This window comes from Callorhinus ursinus, unplaced genomic scaffold (genome assembly GCF_003265705.2).
Source record: "Callorhinus ursinus isolate GAN/ISIS: 27379988/994484 unplaced genomic scaffold, GSC_fseal_2.0 scaffold68, whole genome shotgun sequence".
In the NCBI taxonomy this organism is placed as follows: Eukaryota; Metazoa; Chordata; class Mammalia; order Carnivora; family Otariidae; genus Callorhinus; species Callorhinus ursinus.
The window spans coordinates 383,784-398,373 of NW_027397130.1; the positions used below are offsets into that span (position 1 = coordinate 383,784).

Sequence of the window (14,590 nt, forward strand, 5' to 3'; positions counted from 1 at the left end):
CCACTTCTCAAGGGGGCCCCTGTCCTCCGACATATCACCTGAGGTAACAAAGGGCCACTGAGCACAGCAGTGCAGTGCTGAGCCGTGCCTTCAGACAACCACAGGCCATTAACCCGAAACATCTACTGTTACAACACAAACCCAAGGAACATGCGCACTTCCTTCACTAGCACGCCAGGGCTCTTTCATTTTCGTACACCAAAATGTTTTGACAAAGAACAAAAATAGGATACCTCTGCTTTCCAGCAAGTCAACCATCCTGCAGGAAGCAAAACCATACATCAGAGGGCACCCTACAGACAAGCTCTCACCTCGTGCTTTACGCACAACAACAGAGACCTTCCATGTCAAGGGCCCAAAGATTCTGAGACCACTGTTTTATAGCTCACCCAAAAGTGTCATGCATCATTTTAAGTGATAAGAAGAGGAACCAGGGACAGTTAACGACAGTCCAGCCCTCCTGCAACAGTGCATCATGAGAGGAGACACACGCCTCAGAGTTCTCGAGGAAGGCAGAGGCCATGACCACTTGCAGATTTTCACTGTGGAGCTGTGTGTGCCTGCAGCACCATGACTGACCCCTCCTCACGTAATTCTCCCAATGGTCACACATCACAGACACAGCCACAAGGACCCCGGCAGGCCCTTCAGGTCTGTCTCTAAAAGCACATGGAGGGCGCCTGGGGGGCTCAGCTGGTTCAGCATCAGACTCTTGATTTTGGCTCAGGTCATGATCTCAGGGTCATGAGACTGAGCCCCGTGTAGGCTCCACACTCAGCAGGGAGTCTGCTTGAGATTCTCTCTCTCCCTCTCCCCCTGCCCCTCCCCCTGCCCCACACTCTCTCTCTAAATAATAATAATTATAATTCATAATGTACAATGGAGTCCTAGATTTTGTAACAAAAAAAGTCTTGCTGATTTTTTAACTATACCACCTTTCTGTATTTACTTGTGACCCAACTTGTGAGCTCCTAGTTTTTAACCTTTACATATAAAAAGTAATAAACCCTCAAAAAGTTAAATATAGAATTATTTCCCTATGACCCAGCAATTCCACTCCTACGTATACACCCCAAAGAAGTAAAAACAAAAACTCAGATATGTGTACACCAATATTCAGAGCAACATTATTCACAAGTCAAAAGATGAAAGCAACACAAGCATCCACTGACAGATGGACAGACAGATAAAATGCGGAATATCCATACAATGGAATATTACTCAGCTCTACAGAGGAATAAAGTTCTGACATGTGCTACAGCATGAATTAAACTTGAAGACCTCTTGCTCAGTGAAATAAGCCAGATACAAAAGGACAAATCTTGTACAGATCCACCTGTGTGAGGCACCTACAACAGGCAAATTCACAGAGGCCAACAGAGTGCAGCAGGGAAGGGGAGAGGGGAGCTTAATGGGGACACAATTTCTGTTCAGGATGATGAAAAGTTTTCAGAAACTGTGATAATGGTTGTACAAACTGTAAATGTGGTTGATACCACTGAATTGTACACTTAAAAACTGTCAGCAAGGCAAATGTTTGTTACACACATCTATAATGTTTCTTAAAATACCAAAACTATTAAATCACATATCTTATATAGGTAAACTGCATGTTAGGTGAACTGTATCTCAATAAAGCTAAAGGGGTCCTTGAATTCGTACTGAAGAGGAAAACAAAATGCTGACAACAACCCTTCTGAAGAGCCTTCCCAGCAGCCCCTGGCAGTCTGCCCCCACCACCAGCTCTAACCTTCACCACAACGCCACACTCCATGGGGAAAGAGGGCATGTGTGGGTGTGAAATGAAGCACACACATATTCATCAAGGAGAAAAGCACTTTAATTCAGAAGGGCAGAACAACTACTTCACATACTAAGTCAAAGAGGTCTCACGGTAGTCACTTCACTTTTTTTTTTTTAATTTTTTATTTATTTTTAAGCAATCCCTATACCCAATGTGAGGCTCAAACTCACAACCCCAAGATCAAGAGTTGCACATTCTCCCAACTGAGCCATCCGGGCACCCCTGATTCACTTTTCTTACAGACTGGAGTGTCCAACAGTTGAAATGCACAAAGGTTAAAAATCAGTGAGGCATGTGGTCCTCAGAACAGGAAGGCACCAGGACTGTGTCAGGAACACTGGAGAAAGCAACCCTTCCCAGGGCCCAGCTGCTCCCTTAGGAACTGAGGTACAAAGGCCTGTGGGAAGTGACAAGGTCAGGAGAGGTCGGCCCTCTGCAACCACAGAGCTGCAGTCACAGCCAGGCCCCACCCACCAAAGCAAGCAGATTCCGGGCCCCACGGGGGACACAAGACCACCTCTGTGGCTGACTTTGGCTCGAGGACCCCAGCCCCACCCCCACTCCACAGCACCCGGGCCAGAAAGTGGCTCTGCCAGCCTTCCTGTTTTCTCTCATGGGCACTTCTCTAATAAAATCTCTGCACATTTAATCCTGTCTCAGCATCTGTTTCTGCTCAGAGGACCCAGACTAATGCTGGAACACTAGTCAAATGCTCGTTTTTGGATAATGTCACAGAATATGGCAAAGTAGGGAACTCCACAGATCAGTCCCTCCACCAAAATAACCATTAAGCCAGCAAAACTGACAGACTCAACTTATTCAGAACTCTGAAATCTCATCAAAAACTTGCAGAAACCAGGAGAATGCTTAGTGAAGAAAGAACCTACAAAATTTCAGTACTTAAGGAAATCTGTTAGGTCACTACTGGCTGTCTGCAGATGTAATGGAACCAAGACTTGAGTGACCAGACACAACAAGGAATACAGTCGTTGCAAACAGACTGGAAGAAGTCACTTAATGGACAACGATCACCTTCAATAAGCAACAAGAGCAAACCCCTGGGGGTGGGTGAAAACCTGATTTCCAGAGTTACCACATTATAGTATTCAAAATGTCCAGTTTCCAACAAAAAACTACAAAGCATACAATGAAACAGGAAAGTACACACATATTTCAAAGGAAAAAAAAGAAAAGCAGAGAAATTGTCCCAGAGGAAGCCCAGACATTGTACTAAAATCAAAGACTTTAAATCAACTCTCTCAGATATGCTCAAAGAACTAAAGGAAACCAAGAAAATATCCGAACAAACACGGAATGTCAAAAAAGCTATAAAAAAGAGACCATATAGAACTTCTGAAACTGAAAAACACAGTAACAGACATGAAAACTTCAAGCGAGCTGTACAACAGCAGATTTGAGCAAGTGGAAGAAAGAATCAGTGAACTTGAAGATAGAGCAATTGGCATTATCCAGTCTGAGGAGCAAGAAAAGAAAAGAAAGAGTGCACCTGGGTGGCTCAGATGGCTGAGCATCTGCCTTCGGCTCGGGTCGTGATCCCAGGGTCCTGGGATCGAGTCCCGCATTGGGCTCCCTGCTCCTTGGGAGCCTGCTTCTCCCTCTACTTCTCTCTCTCTCTCTCTCTCTCTCTGTCTCTCTGTCTCTCATGAATAAATAAAATCTTTAAAAAAAAAAAAAAAAAGAAAAGAAGATAACGAAACAAACATTAGCCCCGGTCACCTCTGGAGCCTGCGCCAAGACAAAATCACCAGGCCTGGCACCATCCTTCCCAGGCAGGAGACAACACAGCTCCCTGAGACCCCACCAGGCACAGCAAGGGCCTGCAAGAGGGTTCAGCGCACATGGAAGATACCACCAGTCTGGAGGCAGCCAGCCAGTCAAGGCCACAAGTTACATCTTCTAGATTTTAAGCAACAGCTTGACACTTCTCACTCATGACACCAACCCCCACATTTTCTCACTCCAGCAGCTAGTGACCGATGGGCACCTCAACATTATAAGTTATGACGGGCACATGCATACCAGCCAGTCTCAGGCACAAAAAGCAGAGAAAAGGCTCTCTGTCCTTCAAGTTAAACTGGAGTTGGGACCACCCAGGCAGGGATTTCACCTTGTCTGTGACACACTCACACAAAGAAGACTGGTGAGCTGGGTTTAATCAAAATGCAGGACTTCGGTGCAAATGACACCAACCAGAAAGTGAAACCACCACCATGGAATGGGGGAAAATACTGCAGATCCTATATCTGGTGAGAGACTTAAATCCAGAATCATAAAGAACTCACAGCAACAATAAAAAGGCCAATTTTTTAAATGAGCAAAGGATCTGAACAGATGTTTCTCCAGCAAAGATCTCCAAATGGTCAACAAGAACATGAAAAGATGCTCAACATCATTAGTCAGTCATGGAAATGCAAATTAGAGACACAATGAGATACCACTTCACACCCACTAAGAGAAAAACAAGTGTTGGGGAGGATGTGGAGAGACTGGAACCCTCATACACGCTGCTGGTAGAAACGTAAATGTTACTACCATTTTGGAAAACAATCTGGCAGCTCCTCAAAAAGTTAAAGATAGAGTTACCACATGACCCAGCAATAGAGACCCAAGAGAACTAGAATCGTATGTCCACACAAAAGCTTGCACACAAATGTTTGTAGCAGGTGCGCCTGGGTGGCTCAGTCGTTGGGCATCTGCCTTCGGCTCAGGTCGTGATCCCAGGGTTCTGGGATCGAGCCCCACATCGGGCTCCCTGCTCTGCATGGAAGCCTGCTTCTCCCTCTCCCGCTCCCGCTCCCCCTGCTTGTGTTCCTTCTCTCACTGTGTCTCCCTCTGTCAAATAAATAAAATCTTTAAAAAAAAAAAATAAAAATAAAGATATTAAAAAAAAGTTTGTATTTATTCATAATAACCAAAAGGTTAAAAATCCAAATGTCCATCAACTGATGAACAGATAAATGGTGTGGTGTATCCATACAATGGAATATTATTCAGCCATAAAAAGGAACAAAGCACTACTGTTGCATGCTTTAATACAGATGAACCTTGAAAACATCACGCTAAGTGAAAGAAGTCAGGCCCAGGACCACTATCATAGATTCCATTTATAAGAAATGACCAGCAAAGGGAAATTTAGAGAGAGAGAAAGCTGATTAGTAGTTCTCTGGGGCTGGGTGTGTTCAGGAGAAATGGGGAGTCACTGTCCCTGAGCACAGGGTTTCTTTGTGGGACAATAAAAATGTTCTGAAATTCGATATGATAATGGTTGCACAGCTCTGTAAATATACCATAAACCACTGAACTATACACTCTAAATGGGTGAACTTCATGGCATATAAATTTTATCTCAGTAAAGCTGCCACAAAAATAAAAAGAAAGATTAAATAGAATCTTGAAGGTCTAGGAGCCCTCCTCACGCTTCACAATGCCAAGTACAAAGCCATTACTTCTGACACCCCACAGCTCAGGTGCTACAGAGGAAGATGAGGTGCCCTACCCATCTCTGCACAGATGTCATTATTCTGGATAGAAGTCAACTCCCACGGTGCAGAGCATGTGTGGTGACACAGCCCAGGAAGGGGCCTTCTCCATCCTTCACAGGTGTCCTTCCCTTCTGTCCACAGAGGCACCACCAGCCACACCCAGAGCTGATCCCCACCAGTCAGACAGGGCTTTACATGGCCACAGCCCCATGCTCCACCTTCACGGGTCTAGGTCCAACAGCTGGGACATGCAGGCTTGGAGCCCAGTGGTCCCTCTACATCTGCTGCACTGTGCCCCTGTCCCCCTGCTCAGGCCACTACCAAGCCTCCTCCAGCCCTCCGCCCCCTCCCCTTGCTGGTGTGAGCCTTGTTCCCAGGGGACCGTGATGTCACTCCACATGATAAATACAGCAGCAGTGCACAACTTCTTAACAGGCAACAGCACCCCCACAAGGGTGAAAACCAGTCCTGAGGGACAAGAAAATCTCAGACATTGCAATGGTTCGTGGCTCTCCAAATCCAAACACAAAGTATACCTGTGGTATTAAAATTTCACAGAAGGGAGAAGAGGCAGTCAGATAATCAGAAACGTCAATACAAGAAGGAAGGCTGAAAGACAAAGGTCTAGTTTGCTCTCTCCTGCACAAGAATGCGCTAGCAGTGAGGGCAGAGGCCTGATGCACGCTCACGGCAGGACACGCTGGAGACACCGGGTGAAATGAAGAACCCAACACGCTACAAACAGTCCCGACGATGCAGAGCAAACGCGCAGTACTTACCATCCTCAAGTCGGGAAGGGAGCAACAGGCCTCTTCTGCCCAGTTCCGCCAATGCCAGACAGCCACCATGCCAGGCATTGTCCGTCTCCTGAAAACTGAGACACAAAGAAAGCCTGAGACTGCAGTGCTCATTCCAGCTTCTCCCGCCGTGTACACAGACTGCAGGTCCACATCCTGTGCCCAGGAGCCTCCCTAAAACCCACTCGTGAGTTTTCCAACTGTCAGCTGGCTAAATAAATAAAATACTGCAATTTAACTGAAGGTAAGCACTGTGCTCAGTATTTCTCTTCAGATCTCCGATGACAAGCACAGGTCCTAGGTGGCTTCACATGCTGCCAACAGAGAAAGCGGCCCGCAGATGTGTGTCAGCAAGACACCCAGGCTCTACACAGGCTTCCTGCCACAGCAGCCTGTGCCAGCTGACTACACACCCAGCGACTCACCCCGTTCAAGGCACTAAAACCTGGGGGCTCATAGCACAGTGATTCTATCAAATTAAGGCTAGACTATATTAGCAGAAAGGGGCAGGGAGACCTCCTTTCCTCCTTTCCTGGCTTAGAGATTAAAAAGTTAGAATGAAAGACCATTTAGAGAACTGTTTTGCACTATTTGAAACACTGGCTTTTAATAAACAATTATGCCAATTAATCAAGTCATAGTAAAATTTTGTATCTAATAAAATTTTTCCTGAAGTGGTTTGGAAGCTCTCTTGTTTACGAGTGCACCCCTGGCATCATGATTAGTGAGAAGTGTTTCTTAGATTGATAAAGGCTGTCTTCAGAGTTTCTACATTTGGCTGCCAATATAAACATGGAAATGCATTGCACCAAAAAGCAAGAGACGTTATAGGGCTCTTTCCTATCCTAAATTTATCAATCTGATAGCAAAGAAATGTTTTAAGAAAACCAACTGAACTGCGTTCCTCACTAGCAAAAAGCACAAGAACATTCAGAAAGGAGAGAGTGTAGGCTTGTCTGTTCACTCGACAGATACTCAGCAAGTTCCACCCGTGTGCCAGGGCCTGCAGACACAGACTCCCTGAGACCGACACGGACTCTGAGACAGACACAGGTGCTGCCCCGTGGACCTCACCATCAACCAGTGCCAATTTCTACTTCTAATTATAAATTCTTAAGTTCCAGGTATTTTTTTTAAATGTCTGTCCCAAAGGCTATTTGACCACATCAAAATTTAATATTGCACTTTGTGTACTTCAGGACTTTAACTGGAAAGAGACGCTTTATGCTTTTCATAAGACTTGATAATGTTTTAAAAAAACTTTTTAAGAGATCAGCATTATGATGACTCTATCAATAAAACAATCACCAGTTACACCAATGTCCATTTCCAAACTAAATGTGTGCACTGCTGCTTGTCAACAGCTATGGAAAGGTGGCATAACCTTCTGTCAGGCCTGTGGCCTGAGGGGGAACAAGGAAGACCATCACCCTGCTGGCCCTACTCTGCCCACTCCAGGGGGTACTCAGGAACAGTGCCTCCCTCACACAGTGCCTGGCTTGCGGCCAGACTTCTGCCCTACTCACTCTCTCCAAGGCCCAACATGCACAAGCAGACGGGGACAGGGGGCTGCTCCCTGGGGCCAAGGGGGTACCCCCAAAGGTTTCTCAACGTCACAGAGACTCTGAGAAGTTGCAGCACCCACAGCACACCCAGGAACTGGGACCCGGGGCTGCAGTCCATCTGCTAACTGGAGACCCCCTGTGCGGCTGAGCTCAGATGGCAAACACAAGGACCCTGGCCAGGCCAATGGGGCCTTGCTCTCCTCCTCCCACAGGCCCTCTGCTTCTGCCATGGACCAGACTGCTGGGTCCAGCATACACTATCTCTGGGGTCCTGCCCTGAGGTAATGCTGCCGGGGCCAGCAAGGGGCTACAGCACTATTTTCTAAAGGGTGGGGGAGGGTGGGCACAGGTACTGACGGACAGCTGCACATCCAGGGGGTGGGACATAGGGAAGGGAGCAGCAGCTGAGGGATGATGCCCATGCTGCTCACACTGGTCCTGTGGGGCCCACTGTAAAACCCCCTGGGGACATGTGTGGCTTCATTCCACATAACCTGGCCTGGAAACAGAGCAGGGAGTGAAGGGGCAGTCCTGGGAGAAGGGTAATAGAAGTAACGTTCTCACTGACCCTTTCAGCAAAGCCTGTCCCAGAAGAACACAAAAGAAGGGACAAGATCGTAGCAGCAGCTGTACCAGGTCACCAGCCAGTCCTGCCGCCTCCACCCCACTGCACATGCCCTACACCCAGCAGGCGCCTGCTTCTCAGGGTCTTCAAACATTCTGGTCCGGGGGCGACTCCCTTCTGTGCCAGGTTCTGCAATCAGGTACTTCATACCCATCCAGGAAGAGGCTGCCTCTGCACGCAGGCCCTTTCCCTCCAAGTCCTGCTTGTCACTTTGAGCTGTCAGCCCCGGGGTAGCAAGAGCAGTAAAACAGTTTCCACCCTCCACAACCTAAATACAAAAACTGGAGGAGTGCATTAAAATAACAAGACAAATGCAGAGAAGTGTCTGCAGATTAAACTAACAAGGATGAGTGAAGCAGACCACAGGTGCAGGCCGGGACAAAGGGCCCTATGTCTGGCCAGTAGAAAACGTGTTCTAGGAGTTTGAAGGAGATGCACAAGGTCAAGAACCCTAGGCCGCCAGGCAGAGGCGCAGTGGCCAGAGGAGCGAGGGAGGCGCAGGAGCCCCGGAACGGCCACCACCAGGAAAGCTGGTACTAGGGACGCCACCAACAAGGGGCTGGGGAGGGCAGCTGTGAAGGGAAGGAAGGAGGCTGGGCAAGGAAGAGCATGAGGGCGGGCGAGGTAAAGAGACAGTGTTGAATCACCAGAGGACCCATGCAGAAATGTTCTCAGGAAGGAAACAGAAAAAAAGACTTGAGGCTGACCTGCCGGGCCATGGGCAAAGGGACCAGGGAAGAGAGGCTGGGGGTGCAGGACATCGGCCCTTTCCACCCTCCCTAGACCTGGCCCAAAGCGCTGCCCTCTCCCAAGAGCAGGATGCTCCACCACAGCCACACAAGAGCTGCCACTGGTCGCCGCCCACGGACTCACACCTCCGTGCTCAGGACCAGTGGGATCCAGCATCATCAGCACACCCATCACCATGCCACCAGAGAAGAAGTCCAAGAGGATACCCCAAAACAAGCCAGCAGAATCGCCACGTGGACAGGGAGCACTTTCTTTCCCCACCACGGGTGTTCCAGAGACACAGCAGGAGCCTGGCAGATAACCGTGAAAAGTTTCCACTGAAGAAACACTGGCCACACAAGCAGCATCACTCTGACATCCGCTCCCTGAACTCCTCCAACTGTCGCTGAGCAGGCTGGAGACAAAGTGCCAGGGAAAGCCTGCTCCAAAGGAAGCACACGTGCTGTGGGTGCTCCCAGAGAAACCTCGGCAACTGATGTACACGACTGAGCACCCAGAAGCGCAGGCAGCTCCTCTCCCTACATGCACGCACTGGCAGCCCAGGAAGAAGAGCAACTGGGGGCCAACCAGTAACACCCCTTCTTAGAAACACCTGCTTCCAAAACCCAGAGAGAACTTTCCACAGGCAAAGTTAAGAGGCCTCTGGGACTAACCATACCAAACATGCTTTGCACCCGAGAGCGCACCTGAGAGCACACCTATGCTGCCCGGGTCTCTGCCCTGCCCCCTGGCCTGCAGGACCCAGGCTCCGACCCCAAGGACCCATGGCTTGCACACCCCTGCCCACGCCTGCACCATGCGCCAGCCAAGTGCCACCCAGACATCTCTGAAAGGCTAAGCCAGATGCAACACAACCATCACCGTGTGACTCTTGTCTTTGTTTTTTTAAGGGGGGGAGTGGGGGGAGGAGCAGGGGAAGAGACAGAGTCCCGAGCAGGTTCCAAGCCCAGCACAGAGCTTGACTCAGGGCTCAACCTCACAACCCCAACCGAGATCATGACCTGAGCCAAAACCAAGAGCCAGATACTTAACCAACTGAGCCACCCAGGCGCCCCACCACACACAGCTGTTCGAATTTAAATCTGATAAAATTAAATAAAATGTAGAATTAAAAAAGAAAAAAAGTAGAATTCAGCCTCTTTGTAAGGTCAACAGCCAGACGTGGCTAGCAGCTACCACGAGGCAGATCCAGAACATGCCTCACCACAGACGTTCTCTTAGATGTCACCCCAGTGACCCCAGGCTTCTTCGAAATCGATGTATGTCCCTGTTCAAAACCACTTTTTTCTTCTTAAAGAGATTTTTAAATGTAATGGGATTTAAGCTGATAAAAGAAATATAACAAATAACTAAAGTTCTCAAATTTAACTTCAAAAGGAAAACATAAAGGCTTTGGGGGCTCTGACAAATAGCTCAGCTGAAAGAAAATGTAAAGGGATACAGGAAAAGAACAGCCACTTCTTTTAACCAGAAACATGTCTCCTTTTGATCTTCTCACATACCTGAAACAATCCAACACAGATCCAACCACGTCATCCGCCAGCTCTTTGGGAAGCCTTGCAGCGATCCTACCAATTCTGAAAAAGAGAGGCGGCACTCCGTCAGCATCACCAGCCCACTGTGAGGGGCACAATCAACGAGGAACCGTCGTCCCCAGCAATTTCCCTCCCTCCAGAGAATGGGAAAGAGAGGCAGACCCAGAGTGAGCCTCACACACACTCTGCTCTACACAACGCCTGTTAGGGAGCCTCATCCCAGCGACATACACAGAGTGACACAGGCATCTCCTCAGGGGAGGGAGACCGGGGGGGCGGTGCGCACGGGGCAGCAGCCTGCCCCTGATGGTCAATGGCACCCAGCACCAGGCTACCACCCTCAACCTGACCCCTCGGGACCAACCCCCACCTGGCGGGCTGCCCCACATCCACACTAGACACCTCCTGACTGGATCAGCATCCCTCCTGGCACATCCCACTCCAACCACACGTGACCCTGGTTCAGAGGTTGCCTGCTGCTAAACACCTTCTCCATGAGGGCACCTCTCTGCAGGCCGCTCCCTGAGGCATAACAGAGGACGAACACCACTTCCCCTCTCAGGGGCTGTGGGATTGGATATGGCTGTGTTAGCACCTGCTCACTACGTGGGAGCTTTGCCTGCCTGTGCAGGGCAGGGGGTAGGGGCTGCACTGATGAGGACATGGAAGAGCAAGAAAAGGAACATTTGCAAGGAAAAAAAAAAGGGCAAATTGGACTTGCTCAAATTCTGCCCACTCTAGCCAGAAAGGCAAGGGAATGAAGGAGCCTCATTCCCCAGTTATGATCTTTTAAATCGGAACATAAAGCAATAAACGTGTATTAGAAAAACCATCCCGCCTTCTAAAAGCCTCTGAGCTCTCACCGGCACGTGAAGTGCTGATGAGGGACGTGTGCAGACCACGGGGCGTTTCACTGACCAGCCACCAGCCCCAGGCCCAGCTCCCCCAGCGGGACGGAGGCACCTACTCTTTGGCTGCAGACCACCACGGGGCGTTTCACTGACCAGCCACCAGCCCCGGGCCCAGCTCCCCCAGCGGGACGGAGGCACCTACCCTTTGGCTGCAGACCACCGCACAATCGTGTCCCGGTCCCTCAGCCCGACCAGCAGCCGCTCTGCAACAACAGAAGGAGGCCGGGGCCGTGAGCTCCGTGCACTCGCCCTGGTTCTAGGTTCAGTTCTTCACTTCTCAGACTGAAGGTGTCACTCGTGAGCACCGAGAAGGAAATCACACGAAGGGTATTAATTCTAAGGAAAAAAATTTCCTTTTCTTTGCTTTTAAATAACCATTTAAAGCCAACTCTTGCCATTGTTGCTAAAAAGCAGACCTACCCATCAGGGCAGAAAGCACCAGTGAGGAAGACTTCCCAGAGATCAGTGATTGCAAGAGGGTGCAGAAAAGGGGCTCTTACCGGGGTCTCAGGCACAGGCCAGACTCTAGCAAGAGCCACACAGGGGCCCAAAGGAAGTGCGAAGATGTCAGAGGCCTCTCGATAAAGGCCTGACAAGTCCCAGTCAATGGAAACCTTGACCGAGGGCACCCAGGCAGCCTGGGAAGACCCAACATGGGGGAAGGACAGGAGCCTGTGAAGGGGTCAAATTCACTGTGACTGGGGCAGTGTAGGACCCCAGGGGTGGGGGGAGCAGGTTAAGAAGCACAATATGAAGGGGGGAGAATGGACGTGAGAAACAGTAAGACAGCACCAGAGGAGGTGCAATGTTGTCCCTCGTGGACAAGGAGACTGGAGCTAAACAACAGTGGGAGACCCTACAGTGGGGGCAGGGGGCACCAGACGAGAAGGGGTGGCCGAAGGCTGGCAGGGTATGTGAGGCCGCTGCAGTGGGTCTCTGCTCCACTCTGTGAGCAGGAGACACTCCCTCGGGTAAGCGTAGGGCAGGGCCCAGAGCTCTTCAGGTTTGCAGTGGGAGGGACGCTGCAGGTGTGTGCGGCACGGGGCCAGGAAAGCCACCACTCCATCTCTCCAGAAGGCCTGAGGCCATGGGCCAGATGCACCCAGGTAAGGCATGGTGGAGGGCTGAGGGCAGTACGCGAGGTAGAAATATGACGGCTCACACATGGGAAGCAAACAGTAAACAGAATGACAGGGTCCAGGGCCCAAATGGTCGTGGGCATCAGGACCGAAGGCCAGCTTCCACAAGCTCCATGAAAGGTGAGGGTGGGCAAGGTCACGGAAAGCCACATAATGCCAGCACAAAGAGGGGAGGAAGGCATGCACCTCAGAGGAGCCTCACCAGCGCCCCCAGGACCAGAGGGCAGCCGGCCCACCGCAGGCTCACCAGGAGGCTGCAGGGACCCTACCCACCTATCACGCTCTCCACCTCCTCGGGGATGTCATAGTCTCCGTCGCTGTCGGGAGTCTCCATGTGCACCTTCGACTCTTTCTGACTCTGGGCGCAATGCTGCAAGTTAGCAGCCAACGAGCGGCAGCCACGCTGGTACCTGCACACACAGACATTACCTCAGACCTGCTGCCACGCCTGCTGGAGCCTCTAAGAGAAATTATCTTGACAACTGAAATCCATAGTGTGGTGTCCCTTAGAATCTTAAAGGGTGCCTGTGAAAATCCCATGTGTTTTAGAGACGGGATGGAAAGAACATGGAGTATAACTGGCATCCACAAGGGCTGCCAAGAAAAGATAATGCCAATCTGAGCCACAGAACAGAGGTGCTGTGCTACTCAGAAGCCCTCGAGTGCTGTGTAGTGTCAGGCAGAAAGAAGGTGGGGGACGGACAGGACTGCAGGAGTGTGCCCGACAGAAGCAGTGGGAAGGGCACTCATGGGTCCCGTGGGCGTCAGCCTTAGTTACAAGGCGCTCTGCCTCCCGTCCCTACTGCCCCCAGGCCCTTGGCCACCCTGGACTCTTCAATGCTTCAACTCTTCCCCAGAGCCTCCCTCTCAAGCCCCCCAGCAGCCACAGCCCTCCCCACACTGAGCTGAGGCCACAGGCATCATCCGTGTGCCGTGAGGACACTGGCACGGGCTGGCTCTGGCGTCTGACCCTGCACAGCTCCTGAACCTCTGGCCGCCACAGTTTCCCCATCTGTCAGAGGAGGCCCTACCCAGAGGCTTGTGACAGACAGATGCAAGGATGTGCACAAAGGCCTTTCCTCCTGGAAGGCAGGCCCCAGTGTGCCGCACTGAGGCAAGCATGCATGAGCCAGACTGGCGGGTGGCCCTGGATCAGGACACTGCCTGGAGCACAGAAGGTGCCCAAGTCAAGGTACAGAGTGCATCTGGGGGCTGCAGCCTGAGGCTGACTCCCAAACACAGACAACAGACAGAGCACAGAACCTGAACACCAGCCCGGGCACTGCTAACTGTGGTGCTCAACAGCTCATTAACTCCCTGGACCAGTTTCCAACTCTGTAAAACAAGGGCGGTGGCAGGCAGCCCCAGGCGGCCCACCTTCTGATGTTCAAGCAATCCTCTCCCCTTGGTGCAGCCCAGACCCAGTGACTCCTTCTGAGTGGGAGGCCACAGCAGCAAGGGGATGTCCCTCCCAAGAAGGCTCAGGAAGACTGTGGCTTCCGTCTTGCCACCTTCTCACTCGGACAGAAGCCACCCCCATACTGTGCACTGCACTACAGGAAGCCCCGCAGCAAGAACTCTGGGAGGCCCCCAGAAGACAGCCCACAAGGAACGGAGTCCTCCCGACCTGACCTGAGCGTGCTTGGGTGCCCCCGGCCACAAGCGGAGCCCTGAGCTGGCAGCAGCGCCAGCCAACACCTTCGTGAAGCCTTAGACAGACCCTGACCACAGGACCCAGAGAAGTTACACCCAGATTCCCAATCCACAGAAATGAGGACATTAAAAATGCATCATTTTAAGCTGCTAGATTTGGAGTACTCTGTCACATAACTGTGACGTTGTCATTTACAATACGAAATATATATTGGGTCCTTGTCCATTTCTGGATTAAGGTGTCTTCAGTTATGCTAAAGAACTGACTTTTGGAAAGCCCCTAAGGTCACCTAAGGATGGGGACTGTC

General features: G+C 50.6%; 1 protein-coding gene across 4 annotated transcripts in view; it reads right to left on the reverse strand.

Moving 5' to 3' along the window:
• Positions 1–14,590, reverse strand: part of TBCD (tubulin folding cofactor D) — a 158,211-nt gene that overhangs the window by 109,426 nt on the left and 34,195 nt on the right. For 3 of the 4 annotated variants that reach the window (XM_025859681.2, XM_073886120.1, XM_073886119.1), the window contains exons 10-13: positions 12,903–13,039; positions 11,633–11,693; positions 10,547–10,621; positions 6,087–6,181 (exon numbers count right to left, since the gene is read on the reverse strand). In XM_025859681.2, coding sequence (XP_025715466.1) covers positions 6,087–6,181; positions 10,547–10,621; positions 11,633–11,693; positions 12,903–13,039 — 368 coding nt within the window. The remainder of the gene's footprint in view (positions 1–6,086; positions 6,182–10,546; positions 10,622–11,632; positions 11,694–12,902; positions 13,040–14,590) is intronic. The other variant, XM_025859685.2, reaches the window with a different exon arrangement.